At 34.5% G+C, this 16,760-nt stretch overlaps 2 protein-coding genes across 2 annotated transcripts; one reads left to right on the forward strand and one right to left on the reverse strand.

Moving 5' to 3' along the window:
- Window positions 1-1,047: 1,047 nt before the first annotated feature.
- Window positions 1,048-1,863, reverse strand: LOC119769367. The gene is made up of 2 exons (XM_038261414.1): window positions 1,704-1,863; window positions 1,048-1,643 (listed from the first exon to the last, which is right to left on the reverse strand). Exons 1-2 carry the CDS (start codon window positions 1,861-1,863, stop codon window positions 1,048-1,050), a joined length of 756 nt encoding a protein of 251 aa, XP_038117342.1.
- A 4,602-nt stretch (window positions 1,864-6,465) lies between these two features.
- LOC6043921 lies at window positions 6,466-11,953 on the forward strand. The gene is made up of 4 exons (XM_001861465.2): window positions 6,466-6,701; window positions 6,763-7,207; window positions 7,269-7,412; window positions 11,415-11,953. The coding sequence occupies exons 1-4, from the start codon at window positions 6,554-6,556 to the stop codon at window positions 11,791-11,793; spliced, it is 1,116 nt and encodes a 371-aa protein (XP_001861500.2). The 5' UTR covers window positions 6,466-6,553; the 3' UTR covers window positions 11,794-11,953.
- Window positions 11,954-16,760: the final 4,807 nt, after the last annotated feature.

Raw genomic sequence — 16,760 nt, forward strand, 5'->3', positions numbered from 1 at the left:
ATAGCTTTCCACAAATTCAACTATTACTTATTTATATTAGGAAAAATAATTCTTCCTCTTTTGTTCAATTCAGCTTTGTGTAACTTTTTCTGCTAATAAATAATCTCAAGTACAATTCAAATTTAATTAAAACTTTTTGTCTTCAAAAATTGCTTCAATATCAGAGAGGAATAAAAATAGAAACAACAGATTGGAAATGTTCCTTATGAAACCATGTATTTTCTTGAACTTATCGATATTAAGCAATATTTAGAAAGTAGCATATTTACACCTTTTGTTACAAATCAACGTCGTCGTGCTATCTTGTCGCACCCGCCATTTCGACGTTCCGAGAAAAACGCATTTTAATGTTTGACCTTGAATAAACAAAAACGAAAGCACGCAATGTAAACATTAGCAAACACGTTTTGTTTGGTTGACCATTATGTGCATTGTCCCGAAGTTTACGGTAGTCTAACTTGTACGTGTGTCAAACGCGTACAGACCTGAAATCCCTTTGGCCAGTTGTCACACTAACATCAATTTTCAAGGAGTGACAAGATGGCACGACAAAATTGAAACTACTTTCATACGTAAAGTGACAAAATTGCACGGAGTTTTTTCGGATTTCGTTGAATATCTCAGGATTGAAATCGAATTTTGAGGATCTGTGAAGGTCAAAAGGTGAGGCATTGCGAGCTGCACAAAATGACGTTCTTAACTCAACTCAATTTGGCCCAAAATGCACGTACGACAAATTAGCACGACGGCGACGAAACGATGAAAATAAAATTTTGAGAATGTCAATAAAGGGACCATGCATAAACCACATGGACACTTTTTTTAATCTCAGTCTTTGTCCACGCTCAAAACAGATAAGGAGGAGGACGGAAAATTTAAAAAAATGTCCACTTGGTTTATGGATAGTGCTTAAGTGAAAGTCGTTCTGCATTTCTGGAAAACTTATGATTTATTACAAATAACTCGAACTAATAAATAAATAAATAAATAAATAAATAAATAAATAAATATGCACTTAGAATAAATATGCCACAATTCACTTAAAATTTATCTAGGCCATATTTCCTTCCAAAAATCGTCACTCTTTCTCTTCAATTCATTTTCACGACTGACAGATTGTGAAGGTTTTCCATTTCTATCACTATTTTTGGCCAGTCGACATCTGCCGTACAACTTCTTGCAATGCTCCTTTCTCTCCGGTGGTTTGTTTTCTTCATTCCATCCCAACACTTGATCATTGTACATCACAATCGCCTTGTGCACCTTTGGATTTCCACGAAACTCAAAATCCATCTCACAAACAACCCTCCGGCGACAATCTTCGTCGTACTGCTTCAACGAATCAAACAAATACTCTGCAAAATCATCTTCCTCAAACCGTCGTTCGCTCAGGGCTCGTCTTCTCCGCCGACGACTATGTCCCCAGCCACACAAAAACGACGAAGGCTCGCTCCACCGGAACTTGTCCCAGAAGCCACCGCCGACCTCCGTTGGGTACTCCGGCAGCGTAGAATACTCCGACGTCTTGCTTTTGCTCTTGGTCCAGTAATAGCCATCGCCAAACGCGTAGATCGCTGCCATACCGATCGCGATCTTCAACTTGATCGCGATCACCGTCGCCAGATCGCTGAACCAGGGCCACCCTGTAAGTTTGAAATGGTTAGAACTCGATCGTCACCAACTTCAAAAACCTTTCAACTCACAGTAGTTGACATCGTTGTACCAGTACGACTCGTACGTCTGCAGTCTTCCTTCTACCGTGCCAAGAATGTCAGTGCTGTTTGCCACCTCCAAACCGTGACCGCCGTGAAAAGCTACGATCACGATCAACCCAACCGACAGTACTCTTCCCGCTGGAGGCATTGTTCGAAATGACCGGCCGACAAGCCACGATCGCAGACTTGAGACCTCACTTCTTCAGCTCTAAACTGAAGAAAAGGGTGCTAATCAACGAAGTAAATAAACACGCGCCTAAGCTAGTGGCGGGTTTCCGCGTGGTGATCCTCAAAAAACGATCGTCATCACACGGGTTGTATTACGGGGATGCAGTAGAATTACATGATCTGATTACAAATGCCCCAAACAGCTCAGAGTCGGATGCAACGGCGTGGCGGAAGCTGTTTCGACAACAATTCACACCTTGATGAGACAGTTACCGAATTGATGTTACAGTTGCAACCATAGCAAGGTTGACCGTTGCACTTATCGGGGTGGGGAAATTGAGGAAGTTGACGCAATTTGTGCGGATTTTGGGGCGTTACGATTACGGATAATCTCTATGACGAATAAATTGAAATGATAAATCTAAAACACTAAAATTTGTTGCAAAACACTTGAAAATTTTCGAGAAGTTTTTTCTTCTTAAAAAAATATTATAGCATCGTCCAATAAACAAAAACAAACGAATGAAAAACTTCCCAACTCTGTTTTGCATAGGAAGTTGTCTACGAGAGTGAGAAAATATTGATAAAAGAAATGTATTGTTGAAGCAAATGAATCCCAAAGGGCCATCGAGAAAAGAATTCCTCTAGCAATAGAGGATCAAAGAAAGAAGAACATTGAAAAATACTGTTTTAAGGGTCTAAGGAAACCATCGATGGGTGGAGATATATCGAGATAGCGAAGATCGACAACGAAAAAATCTACTATATACAGAAAAAATGCTTAAATTTGGAATGGAAGGTTGAATACTTGGATAAATAAATATTACTCCTTTTGAATAATTTTACCTTAAAAACATGTAAAAATTTAAAAATCAATAGAAACTGATGAAAATTTCCCCAGTTTCTAATGTAAAATTACAATTTTAGCATCATTTATTTCTGTGTATTAGCTCAAGTTATGACATGTTTTAATAGATGTTTTGCCTTGAAAAAAGCTTTAGTATTTTTTTATTATTGACCTCATAATTGAAATTACCATTAAAATAATGTCTGTGTGGATCAATCGGACCGCGCACTGGACTCACAATCCAGAAGTTGCCGGTTCGAATCCCGGGGCGGACGCAAAAAATTCTAAGTGTTAACATAGGTATTCGGTGCCCTCTCCCCGTGCCCATACCTTCACACTTAGGAGACCCGGGAGGCGGAGTCTTGTCGCAAAAAGAACGATACACGCCTGTGGATCCGTTGACGAAACCGCAAGGTTTAAGAGGGCCACATTATAAGGTGTTACGTCGATTCCATTAAAATAAGTTCATGTTTTCGTGTTTCTTTTTCCTTTCCTTTTAACAATCAAAGTGATTTTCCTTCCTTACTTAAGAAGGTTTTGATGCTACTGTAAAAACCCTCATTTATGTGTACCCGGGCAGACGGTAATAACAAAATTAATAATATTTCAATAACAAATCCTGTTAAAATAACAAAAAGTGTTATTATTTTATCCTGAAGTTCAACTTCAAGAAGAAAAAATAATAACAGTTTCTGATAAAATAACAACATAGGGTATAATAATAAGAGGAAATGTTACACATTTCAAAAACTCTCCTAAAAACAAAATTTGTTATTCGTTCGGTATACTGACTTAGAAATAAAATTACCATAAATCGCACAAATGGAAAAGTTTCTAGATGTCCATAACACAATCTGTTATTATTTTTTCTTTTGTTAAATATGTGTAGATCTTTGGGATAATTTTGTCAAATTTCGTTGGGGTCATTATTTTGTTCATGAAATGGGGTCCTAAAGCTAAAATTATTCTAAAAAGTTCAAATTTTGAAAGTTGTTTTTTTTTTAATTATTTGATATACCTCCTAAAGGACTTTGTTTAACATGGTTAGAACCATGGAATAATTTTGACCAATTTCGTCAGGGTCATTATTTTGGCCATGAAATGGGGTCCTTAAGCTGAAATTATTCTTAAAAAGTTGAAATTTTGAAAGTTGATTTTTTTTAATTATTTGATATACCCCCTAAGGGACTTTTCTAAAATTGGCTAGAACTATGGGATAATTTTGACCAATTTCATTGTGGTCATTATTTTGGCCATGAAATGGGGTCCTTAAGCTTAAATTATTCTAAAAAGTTGAAATTTTGAAAGTTGATTTTTTTTTAATTATTTGATATACCCCCTAAGGGATTTTACTAAAATTGGCTAGAACTATGAAATAATTTTGACCAATTTCATCGGGGTTATTTATTTCACCATGAAATGGGGTTTCAAGCTTAAATTAATCCGATAAAATTATCTTTCGAGAGTTCATTTTTTTTTAAATTTTGTTATATTCCCTAACGGAATTGATTTATCTATTGATAATTTTTGAAGTGTGAATAACAAAAACTGTTATTATTTTCACAGAGCCAGGAAGTCGGAGCTGACGTTGAAGTTCGAGCTGGAGTGAGACCTCGGAGACTGCATCGGATTCAGCAAATTTTAGCAACTTTTACTTGGAGTCGGAATCTGTGAAGTCGGGTATTTTTGGAGAGCTGAAGTCGTCGTTGACGTCATATCCTGCATACAGAGTCGGAGTCGTCTTCAAAGTATGGATTCAAAGTCGCTTGGAGATACCCGACTCTGCAGCCCTGACAAGTACAGAGGAGTTATGGTAACTGCAGGTTTATTTACAAATTACAAATAAACCAAAACAATAACTTTTTTTGTTATGGAGACATACCAGTTCAATAACATTTTTTGTTATTATGCTGCTCCACCTCTCCGCACAAAATAACAAATCTTGTTATTCCTTCATGATTCCTGCTGTATTATTGGTTTGTTATTGCAATAACAACATAATAACAGTTTAAGTTATTCTTCGAACAAATCTTTGTAATTGATTTTTGTTATTTTAACAACTAATCCGATCATCCGAATAATATATTTCGATCGTCTCACAATATCAAAAACTGACCTTCCCAAGTTATTTCCGTCTGCTCGGGTACTGAAAGCATGAAAGCTGAAAGCTGTTTGAAAGCAAATAGCTGAAGTTTTTTTTTATTTATATTATCAAATCAAGTAACAGTAATTTTGCTGCTTTGTAAAACCCAGGAATATGACAGAAATTCTCATACATTATTGACGTATTTAATCTGATTTAAGCTAGTATTGTCTAAGAATGAAAGACAATCAAGAACTTCTTAAAATTGTGTTTTGACTCTGAAATCAAAATTTGCAAAAAATAGAAAAAAAAAACTCATAAAAAACAGAAAATTCAATGTTGAATTTATCCCCAATTTATTTTATGTTGAGTTTCTACCACTTATAATATTTTTTGAATAAAAAATAAACATGTCGAATAAAGAAACACATTCTTTAGAAAACAAACAAAAAAAATAAATTAGAAAATGAGAGTTGGTAAATTGTTACTTTTGTGCTGTCTTGCCCTATATTCTTACAACAGACGTGTCAAAAGATAGCACACAAGGAACGAAATGGAACCATTAAATTATTACAACAACAATTTCTATGAGAAGCAAGTTTTCAATTTTATTTTAAAAAGTATGTGAAGAAAGAAATTTTTAAACTCAAATTCAATAATAGAAGCTAGATGATGATTTTTATCAAATTTTTAAATTCATCGAATTTAAAGTTTTTTACATTTGGTTTAAAATACACGGAAGAAATCAGAGGTACAGTCATCCCACGTATTCGGAACAACCACAAATTCGGAACACTTTTGTGATAATTTCGCAATAGCATGCCAAATGCATCTTTTCTGTCGACCCTAATATTTTTAGGACCTATATTTGGTCATTATCTTGCTATTTCACTAGTAAAAGTAGTACTTTTTGAACAAAAAACGTCATTTAAATACTATTTTATCCGAGATTTTATCCTAAACAGCAAAACACTGCCTCCAAATTGCCTGTTCCATAATTGTGGGATGTTATTGTGCCTCCCACAATTGTGGAACACCTGAATTTAACTGATAAATTCACAAAAAAGTTATCAGACCATTCATAAAACATAACTAAGCTTTAGTTTCGTTTGTTTCAGTGCGTGAAGTCATTATTTTGTAAAATTATGTACTCATGGAGAGAACCAAAGTTTGTTTACATCCGTAAGAAAAAAGTGTTCAGAATTTGTGGAATTCAAGGGTCAAAGTTTTTCTTCAAAAACTGGATATAATAGTAAAAATTTGCAGTTGTTCGATACAGCATTCGAAAGATCGCAAGAAAAGCTTTCAAATGATTTTATAGAAAATCTTAATCTAATTAATTCATGTCAATAAAGTTTGTGTTCATTTAACATAAATACAAATTACAACATTTTTTAAAACAACAATTTTGTTTGACCTTCAAACCCACTCCAACAAAGAAAAAGAAAGTGTTACTAAACATTTCTTCCAATAATCAATCGATCGCTCACCGCCTCTAAACATAGCACCAGGCACCAGGTTGTAACCCACTCCACGAGCTAGATTCGTTATCACCTGGAATTAACACCTCCTCGGAGCCAACAAACCAAACCAATAGCCATATAAAAGGATTTACCCAACGAATTCATCAACTCAGTTAGTCGTGTGTGCTCCTTCCGCAGCAATATCAATTTGGTTAAGTGAAGTGAGATTAAAAAGTGAAAGTTTCATTAGTTCTAGGAAAACATCAATTTGAAAAAAATGACGAATAGGGGAGAGCTGCTTCTGGTGTTACTGGTGGGCATTGCCTCTGTGGTTGCAGAAGAAACCGCCACCATCGAAGAACTGCAAAAAGATGTCGCGGAAGCACGTGGTCGACGGAAGTTCTACAAATTTCTGTTCAAAGCCTGTAAGACAACGCAAAGTGATTCGCGTAGGGACTTTATTTGATTTTGTCCAATTTTTTCCAGTGACTCCGATGATCTCATCGCTGTCCACCGTGCTGCTGATCAAGACCAAAATCGTCCTGGTGGGTCTTTTTTTAGCTGGAATTTACTTCTTTGGGGGAAAAATCTGGCCCGGGGGCTTCTGTGGGCACTCGATCGTATCTGATGTGCCGCCGCCGTATCTGTCGGATGGAATCACCGGATATCACGCCTCGGGACCGGAGTTCATCTCCAGCTATCCGGGACCGGAACCGTGGTCCAGCGGATCGTACTCGGGAGCATACTCGGATTCGTATCCGGGCTCGTACTCTGGATCGTACCCGGGACCTTCATTCTCACCTGCTGGTGTTTCTGTTGCTTCTCCTCCCAGCAATGCTTACCTTCCACCCACGGGATCAAGTCCCGTGGTAGCTGGAACGAAACGACGCGGAAAACGGTCCGCGGATGATGAGGAATTGCAGGAAAACGAGTAAAATTATCGATTTCATTCAAATAACTTATAAATCTAATTCTAATCACTTGGTTCTCAGAATGTACTGGACAGACCAGCTGACCGATATGGGCTTCCGCTTTCTTGGCGTAACGTCCCGCATCTGCCGGAAGCGATTCGTGTGCGAGTTTGACTTCCAAGCGCGCCAGAATCCGATTCTGTTGTTTGCGACCAGAGCAATGGGGTGAGTTTTTGAAACAACATAGTCAAATATTTTACACAAGTTGTTTAAAAAAACAGAATCATTAAAAAACACATCTTATACAAAATTTAATTAAACAGAGAAGATAATGGCGAATTAATTCCGAGAGTGCCCAACCTTTGGCCCCGATGGTTTTTAAAAAATGTTCAATATGGCCGTTCATGAAATTTTGAATTAATATTATTTTAATTATGCTACAGTCATCCCACATATTCGGAACACCCACAGATTCGGAACACTTTTGTGATAATTTGTCAATCCAGGTTTTTAAGCGAAGATGGCGTTCGAACGGTGAACGTCCCAAAGGTCAAAATCGCGCAGTAGCACCAACATTAGAAAATAAAATGTAGCTGTCATACATGGCACACTTTTTTTGTAATGTTGGTACCACTGCGTGATTTTGACATTTCGGGCGTTCATCATTCGAACACCATTTTCGCTTAAAAATCTGGATACCATGCCAAATGCATCTTTTCTGTCGACCCTACTTTGTTTCGGACCTTTATTTGGACATTCTCTTGCTATTTCACTAGTAAAAGTAGTACTTTTAAACAAAAAAACTGCATGTCAAGACCATTTAATTTAGAGCAGCGAAACACTGCCTCCAAATTGCCTGTTCCATAATTGTGGGATGTTATTGTGGCTCCCACAACACCTAAATTTTACTGATTTACTGAAAAAAAGTTATCAAACCATTCATAAAACATAACTTAGCTTGAGTTTCGTTGGTTTCAGTGCGTGAAGTCATTATTTTGTAAAAAAAAATGTACTCATGGAGAGAATTAAAGTTTGTTTACATCCGTAAGAAAAAAGTGTTCCGAATTTGTGGAATTCAAGGGTCAAAGCTTTCCTTTAAAAACTTGATATTAAAGTTAAAATTTGCAGTTGTTCGATACAGCATTCAAAAGATCGCAAGAAAAGCTTTCAAATGAAGGTAAAAGCGAATCATTATGTAAAAAAAACGGTATCGACGTAACACCTTATAATGTGGCCCTCTTACACCTTGCGGTTTCGTCAACGGATCCACAGGCGTGTATCGTTCTTTTTGCGACAAGACTCCGCTTACCGGGTCTCCTAAGTGTGAAGGTATGGCACGGGGAGAGGGCACCGAATACCTATATTAACACTTAGAATTTTTGCGTCTGCCTCGGGATTCGAACCGGCGACCTCTGGATTGTTAGTCCAGTGCGCGGTCCGATTGATCCACACAGGCAGACGAATCATTATGTTCAATTATCGATTTGCTATGATATTTTGAACATTGGCCATCTGTAAACTGTTCCGAATATGCGGGATGACTGTAGTGTCCTTTTTTTATAATCGGCTGGTATAATTATTTTCAAAAGTTTTAGTCACCCCTTTCAAAATCGGGCCATTAAATCAGGGGACAAAAATGTTTTCGAAAAACTTCAAATTTTCAAAAAAAAAGTGCAATCATGAATTTAAAATTAATGCTTCTGCTTTTATAATCATTTTTAGCATGTTTGGGTTTAAATTATTTAAATTAAGTTGTAATCACAGAATGAAAATTTTCCAATTCGTAGAATAGTGAAAAAAATCTACGATTTCAATTTATGGCTACAAAAGTACGAAAAAAAATAATTCAAATTTGCAAACGTTTTACTTCTTTTACCAAAAATTAAAATAAATCTTTTTAAAGAATAAATTCAATTTATATTTTTAAGGAACGAATAGATTATATGTTAATATTCCACATTTTTTCTCATTCAAGAATAAAATAAATATTGGTAGAAAAAATAGCATTCATCAACCCGAAAACAAATATTTTTCAAAAATGAAAATTGGCTTAAAAAAATCAGAAAGCAAAACAGTGTTTTTCATACAATTAAAAAGAACAGTACACTCAAACCCCGATGGTTTGACACCAACTGTTGTTAAACGAACGGGGTCACTTTTTAGTTTGACACCCCTTTTACATGGAGTTCACACACACTATCAAACGTTTGTTTTGACAGTGTGCGTGAGCGCCGTGTAAAAAGTGACAGTTCGTCACTTTTTAGTTTGACTTTGACCAACCAACGGGGTACAAACAAAAAAGTGTCAAACGAAAAAGTGACCAACCACCGGGGGTTGAGTGTATTTTAAATATTGAAATTAAGATGCACGGCAGCAGAAAAAGCGTTTTTCGAAAAAAAAACAAAAACAAATAATTTCAAAAAAAGCATTCGAGCCTTTATTTTTAATATTTTAAAAATATATTATTTGTATAAATAATTTTCTTACTTAAACTGATAAATATTCAACAAATATGAAAACTTAATTTCGAAAAAGATAGTCTTTCTTTTATTTGCATAATATTTATCCAGAATGAATACTCTGAGGACAAAAACTCAAACAATTTTCCTTGAATGGGTGGAAATTATTTCATTTATAATATTTTTTTTCTTTAATGTTTTCTGTTTCCTGATTTTTTTGTCCTTCTACTACACAATCAACGTATTGTTTGGCAATTGCGACGTTTTTTTATTTTTTAGCTTACACAGAAAAAAAAAATTAAAATTTGGAAGGATGAAAATTTGGTTGGATAAATATTACATCTATTTTGTTTAATATTACCTTAAAAATATTTAAAAATGTGAACTTGATGAAACTGATGAATATTCGCCATTTCGTCACCGTTGTGCTAACTTGTAGTACGTGCATTTTGGGCCAAATTGAGTTAAGAAGGCTATTTTGTGCAGTTAACAATGCCTCACCTTTTGATCTTTACAGATCCCTAAAATTTGATTTCAATCCTGAGATATTCAATAAAAACCAAAAAAAACTCCATGCAAAACAAAACGTGTTTGTTATTGTTTACATTGCGTGCTCTAGTTTTTGTTTATTCAAGGTCAAACATTAAAACGCATTTTTCTCGGAACGCGTGAAGTGTCGATTTCCTGATGAGGCCATCCATAAACCACGTGGACACTTTTTTTTATCTCAGGTATCATAAAATTTTAGCATTTCTCTATGGATACAAAAATGGTTTGTAAATATTCAAAAGGTAAAGAATTTTCTGATCGATTTGGTATCTTCAGCAAAGTTGAAGATTATTATGAGGACAGTTATAATAATAGTAATACTCAAAAAATTCACCTTTGTTTTCTACAAAAAAGCTAAAATCCCAAAAACTATTTTTTAATTATATTTTGTTTTGCCACTAAGAGTACAACATAGTTATTGCCAAGATAGAGCAAAGAAAACAGTGGAAAAATATATATTTTTTTAGATTGAAAATTATTCGTAAAATTTTGAATATTAGAAGTTGAAACCTCAGTGATTTTTCGAATGTTTCCAATGTTTAATTCAAAAACAAGAAAAGTAAAGGTTAAATTTTTATGTTTTAAGTTTTAGTAATTTTCCTTTTTGTGGTCAAAATCAGTTGCCAAGTAAGCGGTTTCGAACTATTGACAGCTGTCAGTCGATCCAATAAGGGAATTCAGATTCGCTAATTCAAATGCAGTTCAACTCGAAGCGGCACATTCTATCTGAATTAATCAAAAAAGATGAAATAGTATTTTTGATTCCAATAATAAATTTGAAAAAAATGGTAAAAATTATAAATTTTATAGTTTACCTGTACAAAATATGCAGTTATTTACACTTTACTACTAATATTTCTTGCTTTTTTTAATTTATCTCGTGTTTAGGATATTATGAGCATTTTTGTAATATTATTTAACATTTCACATGTTTTATGTTTTTTTTTCTGATTTCATTTGGAGTATTTGTGCACTACATTGTCTATTATTTTCTCTCATAGTCATCTTACATTTTCGGAAAAGTATAAGCTTTATCATTCATTTGAAAGTATTCACGCGATCTTTCAATTAGTGTATCGACCAGCTGAAAATTTGAGCCCTGAAATCCTCAAAAACTTGGAACCTTTTATCAAAAAGCTGAATTCATGCTTTCTTATAAACAATGATTTCTATCGCTGAAAAATCTTACAAAATCAAACTCACCCCTTTCCCTCGACAGTCGCGACATTTTCCACAACTATCGGGACGCAGCCGATGAGCGAGCCCGAAGCTACCAGGACTGTGGCCGAATCTACGCCGAGTGCGGTGTCCCCAAGCGCGTGAACCGTCCCCATCGACGACGTGGCCACCTCCCAGTCACAACCACCACAACGGAAGAACCTGCTGCCTCGCAGGAAGAAAACCAAGACCAACTGACCTCGGAGGAAATGCACGACGAAGGAATCAACGAAATCGGCAACGGAATCGACCTCGGCGAAGACGTCCAAACGGAGCGAAGCTTTCCCGCGGGGGCGTTCCACGAGAGTGACTGGCAACCGATCGCGTCGGAACCGCTGCTGGGGAAGCTCATTCTGAGGCGAACGGGAGCGGGTCATTGAATGAATTGGGAAGGGGGAGAGACTGAGCAAGAGTTGAATGAGTGGAGTTATGAATGAGCGTGTAAATAATTGGTTTGCGTGTGTTTTTTTTTTGTGTTATTTATTCGAGTCTGTGACATTGTTGTAAATTATTGACGCTGAAACAAAGTTAAATTATTGAATGAAGAAAAATCACTTTATTTTTCATTTTATTTCCGAAAGCCGAAATGAGTAGTCGTGTTTTGCTGGTGATCGCCCTGATTTGGAGTTTTTATTGGCTGTGCAGTGGAAAAGACAACATTTTTGGTGAAATAAACGGTGTCAACACACACTTTTTTACGGCGTTCCGAATCTGTAAGTTATTCAAACATACAATATGACGCCCTTTTGAAATGTTGGTCTTGATTAAAAAAATGAAAACATTTTTTTTAAAGATTGGAAAATTTAACATTGAAAATCGGTCCATTAGTTGCTGAGATATCGACGTTACAAAATGGTGGGTTGTTTGGATGAGACTTAGAAAACATCAATTTTCCTGTTTTTAAATCTTTGCATGTCAATATCTCAGCAACTAAGGGTCGTATCAAAATATAGAGGATTTTCTCAGCTTTTCAAAAAAAAACTTCAATAGTGGGCCAACATGTGAACTAATTTTTTTAAAAATGTTAAACTGCGACTATTTTCATAAAAGTTACCTAAAACTGGCTATAACATGAAAACGGTGCACTTTATCAACATTTCACTATAGTAGTTTATGCAACAAGTTGCAAAAAGAGGATTTTTTCAGCACGAGTCGTACATTTATCCAACGAGGTTCACCGAGTTGGATAAATACGAAGAGTGCTGAAAAAATCAAGTTTTGCAACGAGTTCCATACAACATTTTTTGCAATTCCAAAAAACACACACTGAGTGAAATTTTAAGTCAAATTTTCATGTATTTTGTCAATAAATCGGTTAAATCAAAAAAATGTTGAAAAGTGTTACTTTTCGAAACAAGTGCTGAAAAGTTCAACTTTTCAGCACCCATTTGAGTGCTGAAAAGTAGAACTTTTCAGCATTTATTTTGAAAAGTGTTGCTATACGATTCTGTTATTTTTAGTACAGAAAAGTAGGCTATTTCGTCGTTCAAGAATGACACGAAAAGTAAATAGTTTCACGAAGGAATTGCAAAAAGAACTTTTCAGCATTTATTTTGAAAAGTGTTGCTATTCGATTCTGTTATTTTTGGTACAGAAAAGTAGGCTATTTCGTCGTTCAAGAATGACAGGAAAAGTAAGTAGTTTCACGACGGAATTGCAAAAAAGTACTTTTTGATTTCAAATTTGATTTCACATCAAAAAATGAAGTAGAAAAAATTGCCGCCAATATTTCGATTTTTTGGAAAAGCCTGTATTGATTCAAAAATTAATTAACTCGGTCAAAGATTTTTTGCACATCCTGGAAATATCTGAAAAGTTGGCATTTGATGTCCCCTAAAACATATCAAAAAATTAAAAATAGTGTTTTTGGCAAATCAAGTTTGAGTGACAAAAAGTTAAATTAAAAATCACCAAATTTTGTTTACCGTGTATCATTTTGTTCAGTGTAGTCCTTATCTATACCTACAACTTTGCCGAAGACACCAAATCGATCAAAAAACTCCTTCAAAAGATACAGATTTTTGAATTTACCATACATATGCCAAATTTGTATGGAAAATTATTTGGGTATACCGAAGGCACCAAAAAAGTTTCAGCCTGATTTTAAAATGCAAAAAAAATCGAATGACCGAAATCTGAGAGAATTGATACAAATGATATGTATGGTAAATTCAAAAATCTGTATCTTTTGAAGGGATTTTTTGATCGATTTGGTGTCTTCGGCAATTTTTTGGTAGGGATGATGACAACAAAGAAAAAAATTAAACGTAAAAAACAATTAGATGATTTTTGAAATCACTTTTTGTCACTTAAAAAAATTTCTAATAAAACTATTTTTATTTTAAAAAAACGATATACAGTACTTGTTCGGTAACTGGGCTGAAAACGTAGCCCAGTCACCGAATGCTTCTCGTTAACTCGGCTAAACAAAAAAAAACGAGGGTACCATCAATGCATAATATTTTCCAGAAGAAATGTAAAAAAAAATTACTCAGATTTATTTACAATGCATACTTAGGCCGATGCAAATATTTAAAAAAGTTTTTGTCCCTCGACCCAGGCCGAGGTCAAGGGGGGGGGGGCAAAAAAATAAAAAAATATAAAAATTTAAATAACAAGCCATAGTCTTCACATTTAAATGAAAAAAGTGTTTTAAAATGCATTTTACACTATTTCAGTTGTTTTGCAATCATTAGTTTTCAAAAAATCTAAGATCTGACAAAAACAAAAATTGAATCGAAAAAAAAAGATTTTGCATCGAAAATTTTCAAAAAATCTTAAGATTTTTTAATAAATCCAAACATGCTAAAAATTATTTTAAACGCAGGAGAATGTATTTTAATTTGATTTCAGCTGGTTGCACTTGAATTTTCATTGAAATTTTGAAGTTTATTGTAAAAATATTTTTTTTGCCCCCTGATTTTTCGGGCCAATTTTGAAGGGGGGGGTGACAAAAACTTTTAAAAATATTTGTACCAGCCTTATCATATTTCTTCAATTGATTTGTATAAATGTTTGAAAAAAGTTTATTCATTTATTTAACATGATTTTTGCATCCATTAACCCCTCGGTCATTTCGGTTTGTTTTGGTTTTTTGACGTTTGTCTGCTTTTTAACTGGGCTACAACCCAGTTATCGCTCGCCCATCTTTTCTGAAAATTTCGAAAAGTTTTGATAATTTTAAGTAACAGTTAGTTTTTAATGAGTTTTTAATTTTTTGAAAAAGTGCTTACAATTTCCCACTCATGAAAAAAAAAATTCGGACGACTGAGAAATTTCTCTACCTTTTAATTAACTTTGTTGATACAGCCTTTGTCCGATTTGTTAATAATTTAAAATTTTGTTTTCTGCTCTTTTTTTCTTAAATTCTAGGTCATCATTTTAAATGTAAAAAAATGTTTAATTGTTGAATAATGTTCAAAACTTTATTATTTTCAAGAAAATTTGATTCACATCAAACACGAGTTTTTGTTTTATGGAAAAATTTCTTAGGCAAAATTACTTCATTTGGTCGGTAATACAAATGTTCATTCAAGTAAAAAAATATTCAATAAAAAGTCGATTTGCGAAAACGTTGGAAATTATTCTATTGAAAAGAAATAAATCCACCAGGCGAACTACTTTCTTTAACGGCAGAGAAAGATTATGTTACAGGATCCCATTTCACAGAATCAACTGAGGAGGAAGGATGCGTGGACATACCGTACGGAATGCCCCGAATTAGTTGTGGTATGTTGTGTAGTTTGAAATTGGCAAATAATTATAGTTTAAATGGGGGAGCGACTTGGATTGAGGAAGGTAGGGAATGGTTAGGAGTGAATTGATCATGTATCAAATGTATCCAATTGATCAATTTAACATTAAAAAAGGGAAACACAATCATCTAGCAAATAATGATGGAAAGCCTTTTCCTAAGGAATGCAATTTTTAACCAAAAGTTCAAATTTTCAATAAATTTTTATTTCCGAGTGGTCAACTGATTCTAACAAAATAAAGGTCCGGACTGTGGACGGATCTTTGCATTTCAACAAGAAAAACTACACTTTGCTAATAATTTAAGATTTTCTTTTTAAATGAAATCGTTCAGCGATTGTTTGCGTCTTTTTATTCGCCTACTGCGATTTGGTTATTAAAGTTGTTTACTTGATTTTTCATAAGAAAATTATTTTTTGTACTTACAGGCACGATCTTTATTTGCAAAAAAAAATCAAAATTGATTTTTTTGCTGAAAATATAAATATTTAAGAGCGAGTCCACGAACAGGGCATACCCCTTTGTATGGGACGTCGTTTGGACCTCACCAATCTGCCTGAAATTTTCAGGGGTTGTTTGTACATATAAAACTAGCATCTGGCCAAAATATGAGCACTCTAGGTCAACGGGAAGTGGGGCAAATCGGGACACAAAGTTTGAAGGTTCAAAAACGTCAAAAATCGTAAAAAGGCTGTAACTTGGGCAAAATTCAATTTAATTTAAAAATTCAAAATGCATCTGAAAGGGCTTAAAAATGCAACAAAATGCAGGATAGAGCACCCCGATTGGTTAAATCTAAAGGGAGTTATTGACATTTTAGTGAAAAATAGCACAATTTTCAAACTCAAATAAAAAAGTGTTCCATCCAGATATCAACTCGGTTCGACCTGCAGCTTGTAGGGGACATCTGGGACTACCATCTGAGACTGAGAACGCGTTGGGTAAGGCAGTTTAACATATTAAATAGACACTTTTACTTTTAGTGAATTTTTTGGTTGTAAATTTTTGCTCGGGGGACCCCTTAGATCCCATTTTCTGATGATAATTTTATCATATTCGTGTTCCTGAGACAATTTCACAATAGAAACATGCATAAAAATGTTTGTTTTCATCCATTTTAACCCTTTAAAAAATAAAAGTTAAAAAAAATTGAGATGCTGCTTTTTTCTGGTGTCATCTAGTATCCTTGGAAACGAACTTGAATTTCAATAAATGTGAATCGAAGATTTTTTTTAACTTTCATTTTTTAAAGGGTTAAAATGGATTAAAATAAACATTTTTATGCATGATTCTATTGTGAAATTGTCTCAGGAACACGAAAATGATAAAATTATCATCAGAAAATGGGATTTAAGGGGTCCCCCGAGCAAAAATTTACAACCAATAAATTCACTAAAAGTAAAAGTGTCTATTAAATATGTTAAACTGCCTTACTCAAAGCGTTCTCAGTCTCAGATGGTAGTCCCAGATGTCCCCTACAAGTTGCAGGTCGAACCGAGTTGATATCTGGATGGAACACTTTTTTATTTGAGTTTGAAAATTGTGCTATTTTTTCACTAAAATGTCAATAACTCCCTTTAGATTTAACCAATTG

This window comes from Culex quinquefasciatus, chromosome 3, assembly GCF_015732765.1.
Source record: "Culex quinquefasciatus strain JHB chromosome 3, VPISU_Cqui_1.0_pri_paternal, whole genome shotgun sequence".
NCBI lineage: Eukaryota > Metazoa > Arthropoda > Insecta > Diptera > Culicidae > Culex > Culex quinquefasciatus.